Source organism: Ascaphus truei, unplaced genomic scaffold (genome assembly GCF_040206685.1).
Source record: "Ascaphus truei isolate aAscTru1 unplaced genomic scaffold, aAscTru1.hap1 HAP1_SCAFFOLD_1138, whole genome shotgun sequence".
NCBI lineage: Eukaryota > Metazoa > Chordata > Amphibia > Anura > Ascaphidae > Ascaphus > Ascaphus truei.
In genome coordinates, this window is record NW_027454005.1 from 43,402 (window position 1) to 70,704 (window position 27,303).

The 27,303-nt window shown below is 57.1% G+C and overlaps 1 protein-coding gene across 1 annotated transcript; it reads left to right on the forward strand.

Moving 5' to 3' along the window:
- The first annotated feature begins 1,059 nt into the window (after nt 1-1,059).
- On the forward strand, nt 1,060-26,064 carry FAM50A (family with sequence similarity 50 member A). The gene is made up of 13 exons (XM_075581223.1): nt 1,060-2,150; nt 2,967-3,051; nt 3,710-3,809; nt 7,098-7,276; nt 8,731-8,810; nt 9,626-9,692; nt 10,372-10,433; nt 11,247-11,323; nt 12,791-12,845; nt 14,348-14,396; nt 15,816-15,886; nt 22,372-22,482; nt 25,276-26,064. The coding sequence occupies exons 1-13, from the start codon at nt 2,040-2,042 to the stop codon at nt 25,282-25,284; spliced, it is 1,056 nt and encodes a 351-aa protein (XP_075437338.1). The 5' UTR covers nt 1,060-2,039; the 3' UTR covers nt 25,285-26,064.
- The last annotated feature ends 1,239 nt before the right edge of the window (nt 26,065-27,303 follow it).

The following is a 27,303-nucleotide window of genomic DNA, read 5'->3' on the forward strand; positions in this document are numbered from 1 at the left end:
ACCAACGTCACGACGTCCGTTCCCAAGGAAACGACGAAGCTCATTCCATTAGCCAATCAGGTCATTGTTGGATTGCGTCAGAAGTAAACAAACAACGCGATAAGCGGAGGAACATCGCAGAGCTAGCCAGGACACATCCAAAACACGGATAAAGCGTAGATAACGTGTCCAATGAGGCAGCGGACCGGCTGATATCGCGTTAGTCCTCATTATACCAGTATAGATAATGATAATGGGTAGATTAGTGATATAGATTAATGATATAGATATAGATAATGGGTAGATTGATGATATAGATTAATGATATAGATATAGATACTGGGTAGATTAGTGATATATATTAATGATATAGATAATGATAATGGGTAGATTGATGATATAGATAATGGGTAGATTAGTGATATAGATTAATGATATAGATAATGGGTAGATTGATGATATAGATAATGATATAGATAATGGGTAGATTGATGATATAGATAATGGGTAGATTGATGATATAGATTAATGATATAGATATAGATACTGGGTAGATTAGTGATATAGATTAATGATATAGATAATGGGTAGATTGATGATATAGATAATGATATAGATAATGGGTAGACTGATGATATAGATAATGGGTAGATTGATGATATAGATAATGATATAGATAATGGGTAGACTGATGATATAGATAATGGGTAGATTAGTGATATAGATAATGATATAGATAATGGGTAGACTGATGATATAGATAATGGGTAGATTGATGATATAGATAATGATATAGATAATGGGTAGACTGATGATATAGATAATGGGTAGATTAGTGATATAGATAATGATATAGATAATGGGTTATTTCATTTCATACAGAACGCGCCCCTGTAGCACCATGGTGTGTCTGAGAGAACTCAGTGCGCGCGCGCGCGCGCCCGCCCGCCTCCCCAGCATGTCTTAGTGCGCGCGCGCCCGCCTCCCCAGCATGTCTCATTGCGCGCGCGCCCGCATCCCCAGCATGTCTCACTGCGCGCGCGCCCGCCTCCCCACCATGTCTCAGTGCGCGCGCAGCAGTGACGTATTCAGACGGCGCCGTCGCTGTGACGTGTTTTGCGGATGTTTTGTTCGTTGTTGATGTGATTGTTCGGGGAGGAAACAGTCTGTGTGCCCGGCGTGAGAGAGAGAGAGGGCCGGTCCCCCGGTGTGTGTGTGTATGAGAGAGAGAGAGAGAGAGAGACGGTCCCCCGGTGTGTGTGTGAGAGAGAGAGAGACGGTCCCCCGGTGTGTGAGAGAGAGAGACGGTCCTCGGTGTGTGTGAGAGAGAGAGACGGTCCCCCGGTGTGTGTGAGAGAGATAGACGGTCCCCAGGTGTGTGTGTGAGAGAGAGAGAGACGGTCCCCGGTGTGTGTGAGAGAGGAGAGAGAGACGGTCCCCCGGTGTGTGTGAGAGAGATAGACGGTCCCCAGGTGTGTGTGTGAGAGAGAGAGAGACGGTCCCCGGTGTGTGTGAGAGAGAGAGACGGTCCCCGGTGTGTGTGAGAGAGGAGAGAGAGACGGTCCCCCGGTGTGTGTGAGAGTGGAGAGAGAGAGACGGTCCCCCGGTGTATGTGAGAGAGGAGAGAGAGAGACGGTCCCCGGTGTGTGAGAGAGAAACAGTCCCTGGTGTGCGTGAGAGAGGAGAGAGAGAGTGACGGTCCCCCGGTGTGTGTGAGAGGGGAGAGAGAGAGCCGGACCCCGTTGTGTGAGAGGAGAGAGACAGACCCCGGTGTGTGTGTGTGTGTGTGTGAGAGAGAGTGACGGTCCCCTGGTGTGTGTGAGAGAGAGCCGGTCCTCAGTGTGTATGTGAGCTGGTCCCCCCGTGTGTATGAGCGAGAGCGCGCCGGTCCCCCGGTGTGTGTGAGAGAGCCACGTGTGTGTGTGTGTCTGTGTGTGAGAGAGAGACGGTCCTGAGTGTGTGAGAGCCGGTCACTGGTGTGTGGAGGCTGGGCCTCAGTCAGTGTAAGTCAATCCCGTGTTGGTGTGCGCTGCTGCCTGACCCCTGTTGGAGCCACAGACATGGCGCAATACAAGGGAGCCGCGAGCGAGGCCGGACGAGCCATGCAGCTGATGAAAAAACGGGAGAAGCAGCGAGAGCAGATGGAGCAACTGAAGCAGAAGATAGCGGAGGTGAGGAATGGAGACTGCTGTGACCGCACCAGGAGACAGCTGTATAAGCTGTGACCGCACCGGGAGACGGCTGTGACCACACCGGGAGACGAGACAGCTGTGACTGCACCGGGAGACGGCTGTATACGCTGTGACCGCACCGGGAGACGGCTGTATACGCTGTGACCGCACCGGGAGACGGCTGTATACGCTGTGACCGCACCGGGAGACGGCTGTATACGCTGTGACCGCACCGGGAGACGGCTGTATACGCTGTGACCGCACCGGGAGACGGCTGTGACCGCACCGGGAGACGAGACAGCTGTGACTGCACCGGGAGACGGCTGTATACGCTGTGACCGCACCGGGAGACGGCTGTATACGCTGTGACCGCACCGGGAGACGGCTGTATACGCTGTGACCGCACCGGGAGACGGCTGTATACGCTGTGACCGCACCGGGAGACGGCTGTATACGCTGTGACTGCACCGGGAGACGGCTGTATATGCTGTGACCGCACCGGGAGACGGCTGTATACACTGTGACCGCACCGGGAGACGGCTGTATATGCTGTGACCGCACCGGGAGACGGCTGTATATGCTGTGACCGCACCGGGAGACAGCTGTATATGCTGTGACCGCACCGGGAGACGGCTGTATACGCTGTGACCGCACCGGGAGATGGCTGTGACCCCACAGGGGACGGTTAATGTTATATACTGGTGCAGAGTCTGGGAGTTGCCGGGTGCCCCGGTCCATGGTTGTTGGTGTGTTACAGGTAGCCGTGCTCTTGCTGTGCTCTTAGTGACTCTCCCTACATGTTTTTTTCTTCTGCAGGAGAATGTGGTTAAAGCGAATATCAACAAGAAGTTCTCTGCACATTACGATGCTGTGGAGGCTGAGCTGAAATCCAGCACTGTGGGCAAGTACAGAGATTAACCCTGCAATCCCCAGAACATGCGCAGGACAACAACATAAACGTGGCTTCAACTAACCCAGAGCCACTGGTACCAGTCCCCAGGAGACATACATCCGATAGCCTGGCGCTTCAACTAACCCAGAGCCACTGGTACCAGTCCCCAGGAGACATACATCCGATAGCCTGGCGCTTCAACTAACCCAGAGCCACTGGTACCAGTCCCCAGGAGACATACATCCGATAGCCTGGCGCTTCAACTAACCCAGAGCCACTGGTACCAGTCCCCAGGAGACATACATCCGATAGCCTGGCGCTTCAACTAACCCAGAGCCACTAGTACCAGTCCCCAGGAGACACACATTCCGATAGCCTGGCGCTTCAACTAACCCAGAGCCACTGGTACCAGTCCCCAGGAGACATACATTCCAATAGCCTGGCGCTTCAACTAACCCAGAGCCACTGGTACCAGTCCCCAGGAGACACACATTCCAATAGCCTGGCTTCGTGCCGTACAGTGTGTCTCTGCAGCAAGTCCAGGCCACAGTTCATCTGGGGTTAATTGTGATTATTTCTAAGTTGACGTGTTTCTGTTGAGGCGCATGAAGGGGATCCCCCGGTGGAGATGGATGTGGCTAAATGTGTCCTACATTCTCCTCCCCAGGTTTGGTGACCCTCAATGATATGAAAGCCAAGCAAGAGGCGCTGGTGAAAGAGCGGGAGAAGCAGCTCGCAAAGAAGGAACAGTTCAAGGACCTGCAGTTGTGAGTGCTTTCAACATCTTGACCTGTTCTTCGCCAGGGAAACTGCACTCCCTGTGTGTTTATCTGAAAGTACAATGTACAAGAGACCTGTCAGATGGATAAAGTCACCTAACGGCTTAGGCTGAGTCCCCGCTGGCGAGACCCGGCGTTGCCCGGGATGTAATGTTCCCGCTCCTCTCTCTCTCTCTCTCTCTCTCTCTCTCTCCTCTCTCCTCCCCCCTCTCTCTCTTCCCCTGTCTCCCCCCTCTCTGTTTGTCCCCCGTTCACATCAATCCAGTCCCCCCCTCCCTCCTTTACAGCTCTGTTCCCCCCCTTTACAGCTTCATGCAGTGTGTGTGTGCGTCAGTCATTGTGTGTGTGTGCGTCAGTTACTCAGTCTGTCTCTGTCTGTGTGTGTGCGTGCGTCAGTCATTCTGACACACACACACACACAGTCAGTGTGTGCGTGCGTGTGTGCCTCAGTCAGTGTGTGCGTGCGCGCTTCAGTCAGTGTGTGCGTGCGCGCAGCAGTCAGTGTGTGCGTGCGCGCTTCAGTCAGTGCGTGCTTGCGCGCGGCAGTCAGTGTGTGTGCGTGCGCGCAGCAGTCAGTGTGTGCGTGCGCGCGGCAGTCAGTGTGTGTGTGTGCGTGCGCGCGGCAGTCAGTGTGTGCGTGTGCGCTTCAGTCAGTGTGTGCGTGCGCGCAGCAGTCAGTGTGTGCGTGCGGCAGTCAGTGCGTGCTTCAGTCAGTGCGTGCGTGCGCGCGGCTGTCAGTGTGTGCGTGTGTGCGCACGGCAGTCAGTGTGTGTGTGCGTGCGTCAGTCAGTGTGTGCGTCAGTCAGTGTGTGCGTGTGCGTCAGTCAGTGTGTGCGTGTGCGTCAGTCAGTGTGTGCGTGTGCGTCAGTCAGTGTGTGCGTGTGCGTCAGTCAGTGTGTGTGTGTGCGTCAGTCAGTGTGTGCGTCAGTCAGTGTGTGTGTGTGCGTCAGTCAGTGTGTGTGTGTGCGTCAGTCAGTGTGTGCGTCAGTCAGTGTGTGCGTGCGTCAGTCAGTGTGTGTGTGCGTCAGTCAGTGTGTGCGTCAGTCAGTGTGTGCGTCAGTCAGTGTGTGCGTGTGCGTCAGTCAGTGTGTGCGTCAGTCAGTGTGTGTGTGTGCGTCAGTCAGTGTGCGCCAGTCTGTGTGTGTGTGTGTGTGTGTGTGCGTCAGTCAGTGTGTGTGTGTGTGCGTCAGTCAGTGTGTGTGCGTCAGTCAATGTGTGTGTGTGCGTCAGTCAGTGTGTGTGTGTGTGTGTTTCAGACAGGCAGTTTGTTGTTGTTGTTTGTTGTTGTGTGCCCCCCCCCCCTCTCTGCTTTTTCCTCTGCCCTGCTGCAGCGAAGGGGGGGGGGTGGGTGATGATGATGATACCTGCTCGCGCTCCCGGCCCGGCCGCAGGGGGAATGGTGGTGGTACCTGCTGGCGCCCCCCTGGCGCTCCCGACCGCGGGGGGAGGGTTTGTGGGGTGGTGGTGGTACCTGCTTGCGCCACCCGGTGCTCCCGGCTCGGCGGCGGGGGGAGTACCTGGTTGCGCCACCCAGTGCTTCCGGCTCGGCCGCGGTGGAGGGGGGGGGAGGTTACCTGCTTGCTGGCGCTCCCGGCGGTAATACGGGGCCCCGAGGAGAAGAGCCGAGTGGGCAGGCGGCGTGTGAGAGGCGGCGGTTATTCGGCGAGAGGCGGCGGGAGTTTGGCTGGCGGCGTGTCGAGAGGTGAGGTGGAGGAGGCTTGGCGCCGGGGAGGCTGGAGTTTGCGGTGAGGGGGGCACAGGGGTGTGTGTGAGACACTGTTAACCCACACCGGCCAATGAGAGGTATGCAGGGGCGGGCGGGCCAAGGGAGCAATCTCATTGGCCTGAGGCGGAGTGACGGGCCAAAGGTCCAATGTGATTGCCCCTAGACACAGGGAGACACAGGACGGACAGACAGGCATACAACGGTTTGAGAAATATATATCTATATATATATAGATATATAAATAGTCTCAAACCTGCTTAGCCATTAAGACCAACCTCACACTGATGATACCCATCAAGGTTGAAACATGTCTGTGAGTGGGTTTAATGGCTTTGCATCTCATCTCAGCCTCTGTCTAAAAGCTGTGTTTAAAACAGCATGCATTGGCTTGAGGATTGGCTTGTGTAATACGAGCTTGAGACAAAAGGTGGCACTGAGTGCTCATTTGCATGTCATTTCCCAGAATCCCTTGCTGCAGTGGAAGCGCTGTATGCTGGGTGACAATGGGGAAAGACAGGGTTGCAGACCTGTCTAAGACATGCAAATGTACATACAATACACACACACGTTCCCGCTCACACGATGCGCGCAAATGCACAGGCACACACGCTCTGCGCTTTACTAAACACATTTTTTAAACTTTCCCGCTTGCTCGATAGCCTGCAATGCGCCCCTCGCGCGCGCCCGCAAGTTGCAGGACACCCGGCGCTCATGCTCTAAGCATGAGCGCGCTCAGCGCCAGCGGGGACTCAGCCTTATTCTATCTACTCCAAAGTGGTCACTTGGGGGCGTTTTCAGACAAAATTCACAATTGAAGTCAAAGGTGGCATGTCTGCCGAAATGTAGCCGCTCGTCTGCTTCAGCGTATATAGCGTCTGCTTCAGCGTATATAGCATGCACCCTTCAGTATTGTCTTGCAGGCAATCCCTGGATGTGAGCCCATATTTCTGCAGAACTGGTCTCTGTAAGAGCATTATAGTCGCCACTATGAGAGCGCGTCCGCGCTATGTGAGAGCGGGGCCGCGCTGTGAGAGCGCGTCCGTGCTGTGTGAGAGCGCGTCCGCGCTGTGTGAGAGCGGGGCCGCGCTGTGAGAGCGCGTCCGTGCTGTGTGAGAGCGCGTCCGCGCTGTGTGAGAGCGGGGCCGCGCTGTGAGAGCGCGTCCGTGCTGTGTGAGAGCGCGTCCGCGCTGTGTGAGAGCGGGGCCGCGCTGTGAGAGCGCGTCCGTGCTGTGTGAGAGCGCGTCCGCGCTGTGTGAGAGCGCGTCCACGCTGTGTGAGCGCGTCCGTGCTGTGTGAGAGCGCGGCCGCACTGTCCTCTATGATGAAACTAAAATAGTTCTAATGGGGTCCTGCTACTGAAACCCCAAATATTTATCTTTCACTAGCCTAATGCGTGAGGATTATGTATGCTCTGCTTATTCTCCTGCCCTTTATTTTAAGTAATAGCTTTTGTGTTTATACCTCCTCTTGGCTCTGAACGTTCTCCCCAACGTGTCTGCAATAACGAAGCGCGCTTCTCTTATCCCGTTCTTTAATTTGTCCCGCCGCAGAAAGCTGGAAAAGCTGCGAGAAAGAGAGCGAAAGAAAGAGCAGAAACGGAAAATTGCCAGCTTGTCATTTAACCTGGAGGAAGACGAGGAGGATGACGAAGACGACGAGGAGGAGCTGGAGGAAGAGAATGAAGACGATGATGATGAGGAGGAGGAAGAAGACATCATGGAGAAGGAAGGTGAGCACAGAGATCTCACCGATCTCCAACCATTAGACCACAGGTGGCCAACTCCAGTCCTCCGGTTTAAGGCTATCCTTCAGCACAGGTGGTGCAGTCGAAGACTGAGTCACTGATTTGAGCTGCCTGTGCTGAAGCAGAGATATCCCTAATACCGGGCCTGTTGGTAGCTCCTGAGGACGGGCGCTGGCCACTCCTGCATTAGACTCTGCTTTTCCCAGTTGCAGGGCCCTGGGCTATATAAAGTAGGCGATGGGACAGCGTTTAGGGGGACTGTGTGTCGTAGACGGGAGCGCTCGAGAAAGATCAGTAAATATCCAGTTAAAGGGTTAAACTTTGCCCAATAGTTCCTCCGTCTTTGAGATCTCCCATGTGTGGGGTTTGGCTCGGATATCGTTACGTCTCTCCTGCACACACCCTCTTCTGGGGCTTAGATACAAGCAAACTTCGGCAGGGTCCCCGGGGATGAGATCTCCCGTGTGCGGGGTTTGGCTCGGATATCGTTACGTCTCTCCTGCACACACACGCTCTTCTGGGGCTTAGATACAAGCAAACTTCGGCAGGGTCCCGGGGATGAGATCTCCCGTGTGCGGGGTTTGGCTCGGATATCGTTACGTCTCTCCTGCACACACACCCTCTTCTGGGGCTTAGATACAAGCAAACTTCGGCAGGGTCCCGGGGATGAGATCTCCCATGTGCGGGGTTTGGCTCGGATATCGTTACGTCTCTCCTGCACACACACGCTCTTCTGGGGCTTAGATACAAGCAAACTTCGGCAGGATCCCGGGGATGAGATCTCCCGTGTGCGGGGTTTGGCTCGGATATCGTTACGTCTCTCCTGCACACACCCTCTTCTGGGGCTTAGATACAAGCAAACTTCGGCAGGATCCCCGGGGATGAGATCTCCCGTGTGCGGGGTTTGGCTCGGATATCGTTACTTCTCTCCTGCACACACACGCTCTTCTGGGGCTTAGATACAAGCAAAGTTCGGCAGGGTCCCGGGGATGAGATCTCCAGCTACAGCAGCAGATTTCTGTAAGTAAATCGTTGTACAGGGAGCAGTGGGATTTCCCAGTCTGCTAAACCCGGTGTGGTTTTGCGGCCCGTGTGCGTTGGTACCGTCCCTCCTGCTCTCTGAGGCAGGAAGGCTTCACGGAGGCTGTTTAATTCTCTAGTTACACACGTTGTGTGGTCTCTGCCATTGTATCCGGTCCAACTATTCTGCTGAATCGGAGGCATCTCTGGCTAATGACGTTTGACAGAAATCCCCTTTGCTCTGAAACGAGATGTTTGGGGAATGATGCAGCCTCCAGGCCCTGTTACACCCCGACCCCTTTCTTTGTCCCCTCGGTGCCGGCCGTGCTTCCCTGGGCTCCCGGGCACAGGCGGGTTATGTGTCCGCTTCTTACACTTCCACCACGTGACATTGTGAATGTCTCCTCGTGTCTTTGCAGAGGTCCCGAAGAAGAAGAAGAAGAAGCTGGGGAAAAACCCCGACGTGGATACGAGTTTCCTTCCAGACAGAGATCGCGAGGTGCAGTAACCACAGAGGTTCTGCTGCTAGTATTCACCTCCAATACCCCAGGGCAGGGGGGCGGCCAACTCCAGTCCTCAAGGGCCACCAACAGGCCAGGTTTTCAGGATATCCCTGAGTCGAAGACTGAGCCATTGATTGATTCCGCTGTGCTGAAGCAGGGATGTCTCCAATACCTGACCTGTTAGTGGCCCTTGAGAACTTGTCAGTCATAATAATTGAGTCCCCTGTGCTGAAGCAGGGACATCCTTAATGCCTGGCCTGGCGTTGGCTGCCCCAGCAGGTGGCATGTCTCTAGCGCCCTCCAGCACCTAATTATCTGCAGGAAGAATGCAACAAGCGGAGAAGGAATCGGGGCGAGTAACTGGGGCAGACTCGCTGCGTTCCGGGTGCACGAGGGATGCCTGGGGAGTATGTGAGCAGGGCGCCTCCCGGAGCCCGAACACGGGATTAAGCACTCGCCCTCTTTCAGACCCGAAAAACACAGTATGCGTCCTAATGGTACAAACGGAGGATGGGTGGGGTCCGGGATTTATCATTTGGCCGGTTAGGATTGTCGGCCTTTTTTCTAGGTTTTATTGTGGAGTTGCCGGACAGGTATCAGTGAGCACGCTCACTCCCGATCACGTGGCCACTAGTGCCACGTCCCAGGAGGGAGACTTCGGGAGGCTGTCTGTGCCTGGTGCCAGGGCTCCAGCAAACCCTGTTATCTCACAACAGCCACTAGGTGGCAGTGGCTGCAAATGTTTTCCCCCCGCCGGTCACCCTGTGGGGGGCTCCACCCCGCCTTTCCTCACCTCCTTCCCCTTTCTTAGGAGGAAGAGAACAAACTCCGGGAAGAGTTAAGGCAGGAGTGGGAGCGCAAGCAGGAGAAGATCAAAAGTGAGAGGGGGTCCGGGGGTATCAGGCAGTGCTGGGGGTCCGGGGGTATCAGGCAGTGCTGGGGGATCCGGGGGTATCAGGCAGTGCTGGGGGGTCCGGGGGTATCAGGCAGTGCTGGGGGGTCCGGGGGTATCAGGCAGCGCTGGGGGGTCCGGGGGTATCAGGCAGCGCTGGGGGGTCTGGGGGTATCAGGCAGTGCTGGGGGTCCGGGGGTATCAGGCAGTGCTGGGGGGTCCGGGGGTATCAGGCAGCGCTGGGGGGTCCGGGGGTATCAGGCAGCGCTGGGGGGTCCGGGGGTATCAGGCAGCGCTGGGGTGTCCGGGGGTATCAGGCAGTGCTGGGGGGTCCGGGGGTATCAGGCAGCGCTGGGGTGTCCGGGGGTATCAGGCAGCGCTGGGGGGTCCGGGGGTATCAGGCAGCGCTGGGGGGTCCGGGGGTATCAGGCAGCGCTGGGGGGTCCGGGGGTATCAGGCAGCGCTGGGGGGTCCGGGGGTATCAGGCAGCGCTGGGGGGTCCGGGGGTATCAGGCAGCGCTGGGGGGTCCGGGGGTATCAGGCAGCGCTGGGGGGTCCGGGGGTATCAGGCAGCGCTGGGGGGTCCGGGGGTATCAGGCAGCGCTGGGGGGTCCGGGGGTATCAGGCAGTGCTGGGGGCTCATCCTTTCTCATTTCTCTTCTCAGGTGAAGAAATTGAGATCACATTTAGCTACTGGGACGGTTCCGGGCACCGCAGGACAGTGAAGGTAAAAATCAGAACCGTGCAGGGGCAGCGTGTCACCGCGCAGGGGCAGCGTGTCACCGTGTCACCGTGCAGTGTCACCGTGTCACCGTGCAGGGGCACCGTGTCACCGTGCAGGGGCAGCGTGTCACTGTGTCACCGTGCAGGGGCAGCGTGTCACCGTGTCACCGTGCAGGGGCAGCGTGTCACCGTACAGGGGCAGCGTGTCACCGTGTCACCGTGCAGGGGCAGCGTGTCACCGTGTCACCGTGCAGGGGCAGTGTGTCACCGTGTCACCGTGCAGGGGCAGCGTGTCACTGTGTCACCGTGCAGGGGCAGCGTGTCACCGTGTCACCGTGCAGGGGCAGCGTGTCACCGTGTCACCGTGCAGGGGCAGCGTGTCACCGTGTCACCGTGTCACCGTGCAGGGGCAGCGTGTCACCGTGTCACCGTGCAGGGGCAGCGTGTCAGCGTGTCACCGTGTCACCTTGCAGGGGCAGCGTGTCACCGTGTCACCGTGCAGGGGCAGCGTGTCACCGTGCAGGGGCAGCGTGTCACCGTGCAGGGGCAGCGTGTCACCGTGTCACCGTGCAGGGGCAGCGTGTCACCGTGCGTGCAGCTGTAGACGGATCGTGCCCCAGATTTGTGTTGTTCGTCCCTCTCCGCGCGGCCGCCGCGGGATTATTCTGCGGGGGGGCCATCGCCAGGCTGCGCGTTTCCGTGCTAATAATTCCGTGCGTGCAGCTGCAGACGGGTCGCGCCTCGGGGGTGCCACGTGATGTTAGTAATGACGCTGGTCTCTCCTGTCCCCGTGGGCCGGTCACTCTCCCGGCTTTAGATGAAGAAAGGGAACACCATGCAGCAGTTCCTGCAGAAAGCGCTGGAGATCTTGCGTAAGGACTTCAGTGAGCTCAGGTGGGTCATCGCATGGAGCGTGGCGCCCCCTGCGGGCGTGGCACGGAGCGTAGCGCCCTCTGCGTGCGTGGCACGGAGCGTAGCGCCCTCTGCGTGCGTGGCACGGAGCGTAGCGCCCCCTGCGGGCACCGCATGGGAGCAGTGCTTGGATCCGCCCCCGGTGCAGGGTGCAGCGGCCTCTGGAGCAGGGAGATCTCTGTCTCTATGTAACAGGCCTGGAAGAGCTGTCCTTGGTGCTGCGTTCATTTGAAGTGGGAGGGAGTGGGAGACGGCTGTTACTCCCCAACATGACAAAGGGGGAGGGGGGAGTTACTAACGCCTCTGCCCGCAGAGACACCAGTGGGGGGATGTGGGATCCGACCCTCCGCAGTCGGAGCAAAATGACCCGATAGTATCGTCCTTGGCTCGGGTTCAATCGGTCCTGTTCCAAACATCTGAACTCGCTCATCTCTGTTAGAAACCCCGTAGGAATATATCCCTATGGGAATGTAACCCCTATGGGAATGTAACCCCTATGGGAATGTAACCCCTATGGTAAATGTAACCCCTATGGGAATGTAACCCCTATGGGAATGTAACCCCTATAGGAATGTAACCCCTATAGGAATGTAACCCCTATAGGAATGTAACCCCTATATGAATGTAACCCCTATGGGAATGTAACCCCTATGGGAATGTAACCCCTATGGGAATGTAACCCCTATGGGAATGTAACCCCTATAGGAATGTAACCCCTATAGGAATGTAACCCCTATAGGAATGTAACCCCTATAGGAATGTAACCCCTATATGAATGTAACCCCTATGGGAATGTAACCCCTATGGGAATGTAACCCCTATGGGAATGTAACCCCTATAGGAATGTAACCCTCTCTGCTGAAGCTCTGTGGAGGCTGCAGCACGTCTATAAGAAGCACCAGTAGTTAGTTATATGAAGGCGCCATAACCCCTTGACCTTGTTATAATACAATGAGCGGTATTATGTGTTCTACACCGGGTCTTCATATTGACCAGTAACCACAGGATCTCTGCTTATACTGAGGTACCCCCTTATTACACCGTACATCTCCCGCACAGCATGATGTGGGGTGCGTTCTCCTTTACTCCGGCGAGGTGACGGGCGGCCTGCGCTTTTCTCCCGCCATCCCTTGTCATGGCTTCCGTTTGCAATGTCCCATCGCTCCCCCGCTACTTCCCGCGTGTAAATCCCCCCGGTGCGCTGAATGGTCGCGTCCCGGGACCTCTCATGCAGCGTTACTGGAAACCATGCTAGGTCTGACTTTGCAGCGCGCCCTTCCAGTAATCCAGCACGTGAGGCACACGCTTACTGCCATATATTACAGAGACGCCTGCCGCTTCCGACAGCTTCCGCGCAGGTTACGTCCATTTTATGGCCATGTTTTATTGTTATTAAGAAGAAGCAGTTTGAGGAGACAGAGCCTGAGATGTTCCCTCTGAATCCCGCAGGTCTGCTGGAGTGGAGCAGCTGATGTACATCAAAGAGGATCTGATCATTCCTCATGTAAGTGTCCCGTGGGGGTGACCTTTCTGTGCAAGGTCACACAGGTTGTGTCTGTAACTGCGTCTCACCTCGCACAGCTTCTCTCCCCTCGCACAGCTTCTCTCCCCTCGCACAGCTTCTCTCCCCTCGCACAGCTTCTCTCCCCTCGCACAGCTTCTCTCCCCTCGCACAACTTCTCTCCCCTCGCACAGCTTCTCTCCCCTCGCACAGCTTCTCTCCCCTCGCACAGCTTCTCTCCCCTCGCACACCTTCTCTCACCTCGCACAGCTTCTCTCACCTCGCACACCTCTCCCCTCACACAGCTTCTCTCCCCTCACACAGCTTCTCTCCCCTCGCACACCTTCTCTCACCTCGCACAGCTTCTCTCACCTCGCACACCTTCTCTCACCTCGCACACCTTCTCTCACCTCGCACACCTTCTCTCCCCTCGCACAGCTTCTCTCACCTTGCACACCTCTCACCTCGCACAGCTTCTCTCCCCTCGCACAGCTTCTCTCCCCTCGCACAGCTTCTCTCACCTCGCACAGCTTCTCTCCCCTCGCACAGCTTCTCTCACCTCGCACAGCTTCTCTCACCTCGCACACCTTCTCTCTCCTCGCACAGCTTCTCTCCCCTCGCACAGCTTCTCTCCCCTCGCACAGCTTCTCTCACCTCGCACACCTTCTCTCACCTCGCACACCTTCTCTCACCTCGCACACCTTCTCTCACCTCGCACAGCTTCTCTCACCTCGCACAGCTTCTCTCACCTCGCACAGCTTCTCTCACCTCGCACACCTTCTCTCACCTCGCACACCTTCTCTCACCTCGCACACCTTCTCTCACCTCGCACACCTTCTCTCACCTCGCACACCTTCTCTCACCTCGCACACCTTCTCTCACCTCGCACACCTTCTCTCACCTCGCACAGCTTCTCTCACCTCGCACACCTTCTCTCACCTCGCACACCTTCTCTCACCTCGCACAGCTTCTCTCACCTCGCACAGCTTCTCTCACATCGCACAGCTTCTCTCCCCTCGCACAGCTTCTCTCACCTCGCACAGCTTCTCTCACCTCGCACAGCTTCTCTCACCTCGCACAGCTTCTCTCACCTCGCACACCTTCTCTCACCTCGCACAGCTTCTCTCACCTCGCACAGCTTCTCTCACCTTGCACACCTCTCACCTCGCACAGCTCTCACCTCGCACACCTTCTCTCACCTCGCACAGCTTCTCTCACCTTGCACACCTTCTCTCACCTCGCATAGCTTCTCTCACCTCGCACACCTTCTCTCACCTCGCACAGCTTCTCTCCCCTCGCACAGCTTCTCTCCCCTCGCACAGCTTCTCTCCCCTCGCACAGCTTCTCTCCCCTCGCACAGCTTCTCTCCCCTCGCACAGCTTCTCTCCCCTCGCACAGCTTCTCTCACCTCGCACACCTTCTCTCACCTCGCACACCTTCTCTCACCTCGCACAGCTTCTCTCACCTCGCACACCTTCTCTCACCTCGCACACCTTCTCTTCCAGCATCACAGCTTCTATGACTTCATCGTGACAAAGGCGAGAGGCAAAAGTGGTGAGTAAACTGGTCCAAAGGATGTCTGATTATTTATATATATATATATATACCTGTCTAAGACATGCAATTATATATATATATATATATATATATATATATATATATATATATATATATATATATATATAATATATAAACAACATTACCAATCTCTCGTCCGGTAAAGACAGACTGCACTCGGTTCAGTAATCATGAAAATCTGTATTGGGCATCTGAATAGAAGAGATAAATCACCCAATCTGACGTTTTGGTCCTGGGATAGGACCTTTCTCAAGGGGGTGCACACAATAACTAGCCTTAGCAACCCAAGGGTATGTGGGTGCACACAAAAATAAACCCAACGCTATGTGGGTGCACACAAAAACAAACCCAACGCGTTTCACAGCAAGTGCTACTTCATCAGGGTGTGATGTAATCTGTGGTGTTCCGGTGGGACGCGTCCCGGCCCGAGTGCGATCCCACCTGCAGCCGGCCGCTCTGGCAGAGTGATGGTGTGCACCGTGGGATCTGGATCGGGGGTTACCTGTGCCGGATCGGATATCCACACTGCCGCAGTGACCGAATCACTACCCGTTCTCCATCTACCCTGACAGGGTGCCGGTGTCAGCGCGTCACAATTACAGTACAGCGCGCGATACGCAGCATGTAGGAATGTTACACAGTCCCTGCCCCGCAGAGCTTACAATCTGTTTTGCTGCCTGAGGCACAGGGAGGTAAAGTGACTTGTTCAAGGTCACAAGGATAGAAAAAAGTGGGGAATGAACCCTAATGAGTCCGATACTACAAAGCCGCGTATAGGTAATTAGCAACACCTACAGCCCATGTAAAGTCCGCAAGGGAAGGGATCTCACTGCCAGTATAATATAAAGATGAACGAAAGAGAAGGGTAGCGTATAATGGCTGCTTACCGGGGCGGGGGCTATAATGCAGGATGAGTAATAGAGGTGCGAGATGACACGTCCGCAGGCACGCCACTCGTAGGCTCATAAATACACAAACTGCGGCCTTACCCAAGGTCACGGAGCTGACCCCGAGGTTTGATCCAGGTTCCCTGCTTCACACTCAGTGTCATTGTTATTAGAGTCCGCGCCTTGGCTCGCCGCGCCTTGGCTCGCCGCGCCTTGGCTCGCCGCGCCTTGGCTCGCCGCGCCACTTCTTATTAAATGTGGGATTGGAAAGATTCACAGGAAATGAAAGCGCACTCGCAGAAAGAAACCCACACACCCCGTGCAGTGGCGGCTTCATTCTTATTCCCCATCTACACGAAGGAGTTGCATTAATACTTAGTGTTGGTGCGGTAAGTGGGAGTTTGGGGACCCCCCTTTGCCTGGATTGAAGGGTGCTCTGCATATTTTGAGCGGCTGTTCTGAGTTACGTTGTAGTTTCCTGATCACCGCCTGTCTCCTCCCGGCGCAGGTCCCCTCTTCAACTTCGATGTGCACGAGGATGTGCGACTGCTGAGCGACGCCACCGTGGAAAAGGATGAGGTGGGAGAGACGACCCCTGACCCCATACACCCACCCCCCCTCCCCCCCCCCAACCACGATGTGCTGCTCCCAGATAACAATCTCTGCTCGGGGACACTTTATATTTACCTGGCGTATAATTAGCGCCTTCCCCAAAAAGCTTGCAATCCAGTGTCTGTACACGAGGAACGGCAGCAAAACGTCTCAGCGCAGGGAACTCTCTGTAGGTTCCTGTAAAAAAGGAATGTATACACACAGTGCAGACGTGCTAAACACCAAAACTTAGAGGAAAAAACTATCAAACGCCCACTCCCGTGGTGATGGAAAATAGCAGGCGTGTACGGATAATAATCTGGTCAGGGTTTAGTGGGTGATGGTAGCTGGATCTCCCCAAATCAAAGAGAAAGCAGACATGGTGCAGATCAATCTTATAAAAACACACAACAGAGCAGTGAGCTCCAACACTCACCCGCTCCCAAAGAATAAGAGGCGGCCATGTGACCACTCTGCGTCCTGCGGCCGCGCGTCCCGAACACTCCGTCAGGAATCTGGGCACTAACAGGTTAAACGGCATTCTCCTTCGATAGCTCCGTCTTTGGGGTTCGCCGCGCAATCCAGACATATACAGAACAAGACGGCCATTAATAAACTGATTTTTATGACATACAGATCTATAAAGAGAACAAAAGAGATGTTCGATCAGAAACTGAATGTTATAATGGTCTGACTCTAAAACTGGGATCAAAACAGAAACCGGACAAAAAAGACGTAAACAAGTTGATTGAATAAAGAAATAAAGACTAAATAACCAGCACGGACCGGATTTGATCCCAGTTTTAGTCAGACCATTATAACATTCAGTTTCTGATCGAACATCTCTTTTGTTCTCTTTATAGATCTGTATGTCATCCAAAATCAGTTTATTAATGGCCGTCTTGTTCTGTATATGTCTGGATTGCGCGGCGTTATATATTCTGTTTAATATATGTCTGCGCCGCCTGTGCGCTATGCCGTGGCACGCCGGGACTATATATACCTGGACCTTTTGTACCTGGGGATATTCGCACACCTGAGGAAGCTCACGGTATTTGGGAGTGAAACGCGTCAGTTGTTCCGGTTTCCTGCTGCTGCCACGTGCTGCGCAGCACCCGCTGCCGTTCCTGCAGGTTACAATGTGCTGCCCGTTGTCTCGCGCTCTGCGCTCCCCCCGCCGGACCGGCCTCGCGGAGCATCAGGAGAAGCCGCTGCGTTTTTTGGAGGACGCTTGCGGCCTGTCCGCACTGCGCCTGCGGGACTTGCTGCGAATTCTCCACCTTTCAGCCCGCTGACTGCCAGCCCCGCTGGGAACCCCAAAGACGGAGCTATCGAAGGAGAATGCCGTTTAACCTGTTAGTGCCCAGATTCCTGACGGAGTGTTCGGGACGCGCGGCCGCAGGACGCAGAGTGGTCACATGGCCGCCTCTTATTCTTTGGGAGCGGGTGAGTTGTTGGAGCTCACTGCTCTGTTGTGTGTTTTTATAAGATTGATCTGCACCATGTCTGCTTTCTCTTTGATTTGGGGAGATCCAGCTACCATCACCCACTAAACCCTGACCAGATTATTATCCGTACACGCCTGCTATTTTCCATCACCACGGGAGTGGGCGTTTGATAGTTTTTTCCTCTAAGTTTTGGTCTTTAGCACGTCTGCACTGTGTGTATACATTCCTTTTTTACAGGACCCTTCGGAGAGTTCCCTGCGCTGAGACGTTTTGCTGCCGTTCCTTGTATGAGATGTTGGGAAACATCGCACTTATTCGCTGCATCTCACCGGTATTACTTTTTATTATTCACTACTCGCGTCAAATATTCTGACTATCTGCGCTTTAGGGTGATATTAGTTTGCGCTTAACCTTTTCTGCACTGGATGCACGAGGGGCAGGTTTGGGGGTTCGTGGCTGAGGCGAGTCTTTGTACAATATCGTGCCCTTTTTTTTTTAGGGTGCCGAAATCGGGGCCCATTATTAATCAGGTCAGGTCTGCCTGGGCTTGTAACTTATGGGGCGACGGTAGTAAGATTCCCCTTGTTTTCCTTTCCTCACATGCGGTAACTCCACATAAATCCCCTTCTCCTCTGTAGCGAGGCCTCGCAGGCGCAGGGGGCGGTGCTCCGGCCTTGCTGCTGGGTTTCGTGTTGCCGTGCGTCCGGCTCTGTGTGAGTTTGTGCGCACTGGGCTGAGCTGTGTCTCCGCAGCGAGGCCTCGCAGGCGCAGGGGGCGGTACTCCGGCCTTGCTGCTGGGTTTCTAGTTGCCGTGTTGCCGTGCGTCCGGCTCTGTGTGAGTTTGTGCGCGCTGGGCTGAGCTGTGTCTCCGCAGCGAGGCCTCGCAGGCGCAGGGGGCGGTACTCCGGCCTTGCTGCTGGGTTTCGTGTTGCCGTGCGTCCGGCTCTGTGTGAGTTTGTGCGCGCTGGGCTGAGCTGTGTCTCCTCTGTAGCGAGGCCTCGCAGGCGCAGGGGGCGGTGCTCCGGCCTTGCTGCTGGGTTTCGTGTTGCCGTGCGTCCGGCTCTGTGTGAGTTTGTGCGCACTGGGCTGAGCTGTGTCTCCGCAGCGAGGCCTCGCAGGCGCAGGGGGCGGTACTCCGGCCTTGCTGCTGGGTTTCTAGTTGCCGTGCGTCCGGCTCTGTGTGAGTTTGTGCGCACTGGGCTGAGCTGTGTCTCCGCAGCGAGGCCTCGCAGGCGCAGGGGGCGGTGCTCCGGCCTTGCTGCTGGGTTTCTAGTTGCCGTGTTGCCGTGCGTCCGGCTCTGTGTGAGTTTGTGCGCGCTGGGCTGAGCTGTGTCTCCGCAGCGAGGCCTCGCAGGCGCAGGGGGCGGTGCTCCGGCCTTGCTGCTGGGTTTCTAGTTGCCGTGCGTCCGGCTCTGTGTGAGTTTGTGCGCGCTGGGCTGAGCTGTGTCTCCGCAGCGAGGCCTCGCAGGCGCAGGGGGCGGTACTCCGGCCTTGCTGCTGGGTTTCTAGTTGCCGTGCGTCCGGCTCTGTGTGAGTTTGTGCGCGCTGGGCTGAGCTGTGTCTCCGCAGCGAGGCCTCGCAGGCGCAGGGGGCGGTACTCCGGCCTTGCTGCTGGGTTTCTAGTTGCCGTGCGTCCGGCTCTGTGTGAGTTTGTGCGCGCTGGGCTGAGCTGTGTCTCCGCAGCGAGGTCTCGCAGGCGCAGGGGGCGGTGCTCCGGCCTTGCTGCTGGGTTTCTAGTTGCCGTGCGTCCGGCTCTGTGTGAGTTTGTGCGCGCTGGGCTGAGCTGTGTCTCCGCAGCGAGGCCTCGCAGGCGCAGGGGGCGGTACTCCGGCCTTGCTGCTGGGTTTCGTGTTGCCGTGCGTCCGGCTCTGTGTGAGTTTGTGCGCGCTGGGCTGAGCTGTGTCTCCGCAGCGAGGCCTCGCAGGCGCAGGGGGCGGTACTCCGGCCTTGCTGCTGGGTTTCTAGTTGCCGTGCGTCCGGCTCTGTGTGAGTTTGTGCGCGCTGGGCTGAGCTGTGTCTCCGCAGCGAGGCCTCGCAGGCGCAGGGGGCGGTGCTCCGGCCTTGCTGCTGGGTTTCTAGTTGCCGTGTTGCCGTGCGTCCGGCTCTGTGTGAGTTTGTGCGCGCTGGGCTGAGCTGTGTCTCCGCAGCGAGGCCTCGCAGGCGCAGGGGGCGGTGCTCCGGCCTTGCTGCTGGGTTTCTAGTTGCCGTGTTGCCGTGCGTCCGGCTCTGTGTGAGTTTGTGCGCGCTGGGCTGAGCTGTGTCTCCGCAGCGAGGCCTCGCAGGCGCAGGGGGCGGTGCTCCGGCCTTGCTGCTGGGTTTCTAGTTGCCGTGTTGCCGTGCGTCCGGCTCTGTGTGAGTTTGTGCGCGCTGGGCTGAGCTGTGTCTCCGCAGCGAGGCCTCGCAGGCGCAGGGGGCGGTACTCCGGCCTTGCTGCTGGGTTTCGTGTTGCCGTGCGTCCGGCTCTGTGTGAGTTTGTGCGCGCTGGGCTGAGCTGTGTCTCCGCAGCGAGGCCTCGCAGGCGCAGGGGGCGGTACTCCGGCCTTGCTGCTGGGTTTCGTGTTGCCGTGCGTCCGGCTCTGTGTGAGTTTGTGCGCACTGGGCTGAGCTGTGTCTCCGCAGCGAGGCCTCGCAGGCGCAGGGGGCGGTGCTCCGGCCTTGCTGCTGGGTTTCTAGTTGCCGTGCGTCCGGCTCTGTGTGAGTTTGTGCGCGCTGGGCTGAGCTGTGTCTCCGCAGCGAGGTCTCGCAGGCGCAGGGGGCGGTACTCCGGCCTTGCTGCTGGGTTTCGTGTTGCCGTGCGTCCGGCTCTGTGTGAGTTTGTGCGCGCTGGGCTGAGCTGTGTCTCCGCAGCGAGGCCTCGCAGGCGCAGGGGGCGGTACTCCGGCCTTGCTGCTGGGTTTCTAGTTGCCGTGTTGCCGTGCGTCCGGCTCTGTGTGAGTTTGTGCGCGCTGGGCTGAGCTGTGTCTCCGCAGCGAGGCCTCGCAGGCGCAGGGGGCGGTACTCCGGCCTTGCTGCTGGGTTTCTAGTTGCCGTGCGTCCGGCTCTGTGTGAGTTTGTGCGCGCTGGGCTGAGCTGTGTCTCCGCAGCGAGGCCTCGCAGGCGCAGGGGGCGGTACTCCGGCCTTGCTGCTGGGTTTCGTGTTGCCGTGCGTCCGGCTCTGTGTGAGTTTGTGCGCGCTGGGCTGAGCTGTGTCTCCGCAGCGAGGTCTCGCAGGCGCAGGGGGCGGTACTCCGGCCTTGCTGCTGGGTTTCTAGTTGCCGTGCGTCCGGCTCTGTGTGAGTTTGTGCGCGCTGGGCTGAGCTGTGTCTCCGCAGCGAGGCCTCGCAGGCGCAGGGGGCGGTACTCCGGCCTTGCTGCTGGGTTTCTAGTTGCCGTGCGTCCGGCTCTGTGTGAGTTTGTGCGCACTGGGCTGAGCTGTGTCTCCGCAGCGAGGTCTCGCAGGCGCAGGGGGCGGTACTCCGGCCTTGCTGCTGGGTTTCTAGTTGCCGTGCGTCCGGCTCTGTGTGAGTTTGTGCGCGCTGGGCTGAGCTGTGTCTCCGCAGCGAGGCCTCGCAGGCGCAGGGGGCGGTGCTCCGGCCTTGCTGCTGGGTTTCTAGTTGCCGTGCGTCCGGCTCTGTGTGAGTTTGTGCGCGCTGGGCTGAGCTGTGTCTCCGCAGCGAGGCCTCGCAGGCGCAGGGGGCGGTACTCCGGCCTTGCTGCTGGGTTTCGTGTTGCCGTGTTGCCGTGCGTCCGGCTCTGTGTGAGTTTGTGCGCGCTGGGCTGAGCTGTGTCTCCGCAGCGAGGTCTCGCAGGCGCAGGGGGCGGTACTCCGGCCTTGCTGCTGGGTCTCGTGTTTCCGTGCGTCCGGCTCTGTGTGAGTTTGTGCGCGCTGGGCTGAGCTGTGTCTCCGTATTGGTTACGAGATGTAACTGAAACCTTTAATTACCTGCAACCTTTATGCAAAGTGACTCCCCGTGTGGGGCGGGCCCCGGGTTTAGGAATATGGTGGGACTGCGGTTACCCTGACTTTCATGTCTCCCTGTCCGAGCGCTTCCTTACAGCCGACTAAAGATCATCCTTCTGGGGGGAGGCGCACGATACATTACAGGGGGGCGGTTACTGCCCATTCTAGGGAGGGTGATACTGCATGCAAAGTATTAATCAGGGATACTCCGTCACCCGAAGGGGTAACATGTTGCAGGCACTTTGTGAGTTATAGAGTTGACCATTTTTCCAGCAGCGGGTCCCTTCTGGCAGTGAAATGGTTAACGAGTACGCTTGTTGTGAGTAACGGGCAGCATGGTGTCGCTTTTCTCCAACGTTGCGCGCCTCCCTCCTGGTGCGGACCCCCGCAGTGTGCGAGCCTCCCTCCTGGCGCGGACCCCCGCAGTGTGCGCGCCTCCCTCCTGGTGCGGACCCCCGCAGTGTGCGAGCCTCCCTCCTGGCGCGGACCCCCCAGTGTGAGAGCCTCCCTCCTGGCGCGGACCCCCCAGTGTGAGAGCCTCCCTCCTGGCGCGGACCCCCCAGTGTGCGAGCCTCCCTCCTGGCACGGACCCCCGCAGTGTGCGAGCCTCCCTCCTGGCGCGGACTCCCCCAGTGTGCGAGCCTCCCTCCTGGCGCGGACCCCCCAGTGTGCGAGCCTCCCTCCTGGCGCGGACCCCCCAGTGTGCGAGCCTCCCTCCTGGCACGACCCCCCAGTGTGCGAGCCTCCCTCCTGGCGCGGACACCCCAGTGTGCGAGCCTCCCTCCTGGCGCGGACCCCCGCAGTGTGCGAGCCTCCCTCCTGGCGCGGACCCCCCAGTGTGCGAGCCTCCCTCCTGGCGCGGACCCCCCAGTGTGCCAGCCTCCCTCCTGGCGCGGACCCCGCAGTGTGCCAGCCTCCCTCCTGGCGCGGACCCCCCAGTGTGCCAGCCTCCCTCCTGGCGCAGTGTGCGCGCCTCCCTCCTGGCGCAGTGTGCGAGCCTCCCTCCTGGCGCGGACCCCCCAGTGTGCCAGCCTCCCTTTCTCACGCTGCCTGGCGTGCTTTCCTTTTGTCTCCTTCCCGTACAGTCTCACGCTGGCAAGGTCGTCCTGCGCAGCTGGTACGAGAAAAACAAGCACATCTTCCCCGCGAGCCGCTGGGAGCCGTACGATCCGGAGAAGAAGTGGGATAAATACACTGTAAGGACCGCCGGCCGCCCCGCCTCCTGCGCTTTACATGCACACGTACCTTTACATGCACACGTACCTTTACCTCCGGGCCCGTGTTCAGAACACACGTACCTTTACATGCACACGTACCTTTACATGCACACGTACCTTTACATGCACACGTACCTTTACCTCCGGGCCCGTGTTCAGAACACACGTACCTTTACATGCACACGTACCTTTACATGCACACGTACCTTTACCTCCGGGCCCGTGTTCAGAACACACGTACCTTTACATGCACACGTACCTTTACATGCACACGTACCTTTACCTCCGGGCCCGTGTTCAGAACACACGTACCTTTACATGCACACGTACCTTTACATGCACACGTACCTTTACCTCCGGGCCCGTGTTCAGAACACACGTACCTTTACATGCACACGTACCTTTACCTCCGGGCCCGTGTTCAGGACACACGTACCTTTACATGCACACGTACCTTTACCTCCGGGCCCGTGTTCAGGACACACGTACCTTTACATGCACACGTACCTTTACCTCGGGCCCGTGTTCAGGACACACGTATCTTTACATGCACACGTACCTTTACATGCACACGTACCTTTACGTCCGTGCCCGTGTTCAGGACACACGTACCTTTACATGCACACACGTACCTTTACATGCACACGTACCTTTACCTCCGGGCCCGTGTTCAGGACACACGTACCTTTACATGCACACGTACCTTTACGTCCGTGCCCGTGTTCAGGACACACGTACCTTTACATGCACACGTACCTTTACGTCCGTGCCCGTGTTCAGGACACACGTACCTTTACATGCACACGTACCTTTACGTCCGTGCCCGTGTTCAGGACACACGTACCTTTACATGCACACACGTACCTTTACATGCACACGTACCTTTACCTCCGGGCCCGTGTTCAGGACACACGTACCTTTACATGCACACGTACCTTTACATGCACACGTACCTTTACATGCACACGTACCTTTACATGCACACGTACCTTTACATGCACACGTACCTTTACATGCACACGTACCTTTACATGCACACGTACCTTTACATGCACACGTACCTTTACATGCACACGTACCTTTACGTCCGTGCCCGTGTTCAGGACACACGTACCTTTACATGCACACGTACCTTTACGTCCGTGCCCGTGTTCAGGACACACGTACCTTTACATGCACACGTACCTTTACGTCCGTGCCCGTGTTCAGGACACACGTACCTTTACATGCACACGTACCTTTACGTCCGTGCCCGTGTTCAGGACACACGTACCTTTACATGCACACGTACCTTTACGTCCGGGCCCGTGTTCAGGACACACGTCCTTTACATGCACACGTACCTTTACGTCCGTGCCCGTGTTCAGGACACACGTACCTTTACATGCACACGTACCTTTACGTCCGGGCCCGTGTTCAGGACACACGTACCTTTACATGCACACGTACCTTTACGTCCGGGCCCGTGTTCAGGACACACGGTGCTTTGTATGCTGCAAAAGAGCAATTCCGTGTCCGCAAAGGGCCGCTACGTGCTGCACTGCGGGGCTTTATTGGGGCTAATTTGCAGCTTGGTCCTTGTTTCTGGGCAGGAGGGGAGGTCCGTACAGGCAGAGCAGGTTCTGCAGCCCAATGCACGGTAACGCCTGTGCCCGGCGCCCCCGCGCTGCCCACCCTGCAGGACTCTTATGCCGCGGAGTGGTACACGGCGGCTCCTGCTGCTGCTCGCGCACTGTGAGAGATGGCCGCCAGGCTGCGTTATTAGCTGTGCGCACTGGTCTCGCTGGTTAGTGCGGCGGTTCCAAGCCGGCTCAGTGCATATAAATTCCTGCGCGAAGGGCGTAAACCGTGAAAAGTTACCTGCGTGGGGCGGGGCTCTCAGGGGGAACAGATTGTAGCTGGCACCCGTGTATACACTCTCACACTCACTCTCTCACACTCACTCTCTCACACTCACTCTCTCACTCACACTCTCTCACACTCTCTCACACTCCCTCGCGCGCACCCGCTCTCTCGCAATATACAGATACATAATAGAGGAAACTGACTGGAATACACTGATGGGTCACATGACCGCTCCCTGCAGCTGCTGATAGGTCACATGACCGCTCCCTGCAGCTGCTGATGGGTCACATGACCGCTCCCTGCAGCTGCTGATGGGTCACATGACCGCTCCCTGCAGCTGCTGATGGGTCACATGACCGCTCCCTGCAGCTGCTGATGGGTCACATGACCGCTCCCTGCAGCTGCTGATGGGTCACATGACCGCTCCCTGCAGCTGCTGATTGGCCCAGGCAGACATGGGAAGTTTGTGGCAATCTCCCAGGTTTCTACCAATATTTCCTGGTCATTCGCAAAGAGCGGGTCAGTCTGGCCCTTCAGTGCCCTTCCGTTATTAATCCAGGGGGCCTGTCCGAGCCGGGTCTCGGAGAACAGCTGACATGCTCTACTGCAGGGGTGGGAAACTCCAGTCCTCAAGGGCCACTAACAGGTCAGGTTTTCAGGATATCCCTGCTTCAGCATAAGGGGCTCAGTCAGTGGCTCAATCAATCACTGCACCACCTGTGCTAAATCAGGGATATCCTGAAAACCTGACCTGTTAGTGGCCCTTGAGGACTAGAGTTGCCCACTCCTGCTCTACAGCGACACACCATTTTAGCACCGCCATGCCCACGCTGGAGCTAGCGGGGAAGTCGGGGCACACCAGGTTGAGCTGTGTACGTCGGGTGGAGTCTTTGTTTTGCATCTCCCCTTTTCTTTCCTCTCCCACAGATCCGGTGAGCGACGGTTTAAGGACAAGCTTGTGGGTGACCCCTCCTCCTCCCTGGAAATGACACTTATCAGTGAAGCGGCCACGTGGGCCACGTGAGCCACATTGAAGTGGAACACTCCCTGCTGAAGAAAAACGTGAATTGGATAATCTCTCATTCTTGGCCAAATTCAATTATTACCCGTCTCCTGTTTCTCTGTTTTCGTTGATTTCGTGCTCGGAGCCGCCTGACTCATTCATTCTTCTTGGAAAGAGACCTTTTTCCTTTTAATGAGTTCCAGTAACTCCTCTCCGTATACAGTCTGCTGGCGCAGTAACTCCTCTCCGTATACAGCCTGCTGTCGCTCCTTTGTGCAGCGGAGGCTTTTTTCCTGTCGCGTATCTGTGCGTTCGGAGCAGAATAAACCTCTGACTTTGAATGCGAGATGAAAGGCGTTCGGCTCTCCTGTCGCCCTCACGCTGCAGAGATTTCAGGGGTCTCGTGCTGTAATAGACTCTGCGCTGTGCGCGCGGACCACTTAAGTGAAACCTCACCGCGGAGAGACCGCGTTCACGTAAGATATACTCCTTTAGTGGTCTTTTCCACGTGACGCCTCAGAGGCTTTTATTTTTGGAACAGGACTGGATCTCGCCATAAAGGTTGTCAGGCTTGGCTTGCAATGTGTTGCAGGCTTTCCTGGTAGGAGAGGGTTAATACCGCGTGTAATTCTGCAGAACACATTGCGTGTGGGAGATCCTGCGCTGCTCTTGCGTGGTTCATTTTTTTAAATCAATAAACGTCTGAGTGTTCATTTCCGTGTGAAACGCGGGCGCAATGTAGCATGTTCCAGCTGCGGGTTGGGATTGGGGCGGGATACAGACTCTCCCGTTGGGCAATACGTGACCCGGCTTCCAGTTCCCTTCCCACCGCAGACATTTCATCCCGCCCACCCGGCTGTAACCGCGGCCGTTCAAACATCACTCGCGTTCTACAACCGGCGCCGCCCTGTCCCAGCGATGGGGGCGGGTGGAAATGGAAGGTGTTACACCCGCTGTATCCCCCTCGTGTTTGTCACGTTCCTGCGTTTGCTTTCTGAACTAAAATGCCTGCGTGGGGCGACGGTCGCCTTGTGTGCGTGGGGCGACGTCACCCTGTGTGGGGGGGGCGACGGTCGCCCTGTGTGGGGGGCGTGTCTGCAGGTATATCGCTCATCACATGCTGTGCAGTAATTATTATAACACGGGTGCGATCGTTGCCGGCCCAGAAAAGCTTGCAATGGGTTGGCGCGCGGAGGTAGTGACACGAGAGCCATTATCCCACATCAAAGGGTTAATGCTTCAACCGCGCTGCAGCGAGAGGGACCGGCAGTGCGTTACTTTGCCATGCGTCGCAGCCTCCGCGAGCGTCGTTCTGCGCCATGCGAATGACTTGTCGCTGTGTTTAGTTTGCGCTGCCTGTGTGCCAGTCCCCTCGGTCCTGTAATCCCAATGTCAGACCAGAAGGAATTCATCATTATTCTGTGCAAAAGCCCCGGCCGCTCCCAGGGCGGAGGCACCGTGCGCACGACGCGTTCTGCAGCCGCGAGCCGGGAGAGGCGGGCGGGCAGGCTCCATAAATTCGGCTGATTGATATGCTGAAGTTTCATTTGCTTCTGTAATCTAGACGACAATTACCATGCAAATGAGCCCGCGGCGATCCAGCGCTGTGATTGATGGGATGTGCACGTTCCTGTGCCCATCGGATATATCCCCCCCCCCCCCCCCCCCCCCGTCACTGCAGTGTGACCGGTTACAGGGGGAGAGGGTAACCCCCGACCTCCCCCAGGGCCCAGATCAGTGAGATTAGAGGATGAGGAGATTATATTGAAGTCGGAATATTCTAGAAATCACAGAGACTAGCTCCAAATCCGTGAGCGGTTCCTCCCACCGGCCCGTTCCGTGTCAGCCCGGCCCGTTCCGTGTCAGCCCGTTCCGTGTCAGCCCGGCCCGTTCCGTGTCAGCCCGTTCCGTGTCAGCCCGGCCCGTTCCGTGTCAGCCGAGTGCAAGCCGTG

Bases quoted from the DNA above. Each gene is read 5' to 3' on its own strand.
- FAM50A (XM_075581223.1), top strand. From the start codon at position 2,040: ATGGCGCAATACAAGGGAGCCGCGAGCGAGGCCGGACGAGCCATGCAG. The intron at 3,052-3,709 runs GCAAGTACAGAG...TCTCCTCCCCAG, and splicing joins GCTGAAATCCAGCACTGTGG to GTTTGGTGACCCTCAATGAT. The intron at 10,434-11,246 runs GTAAAAATCAGA...TCCCGGCTTTAG, and splicing joins GGCACCGCAGGACAGTGAAG to ATGAAGAAAGGGAACACCAT.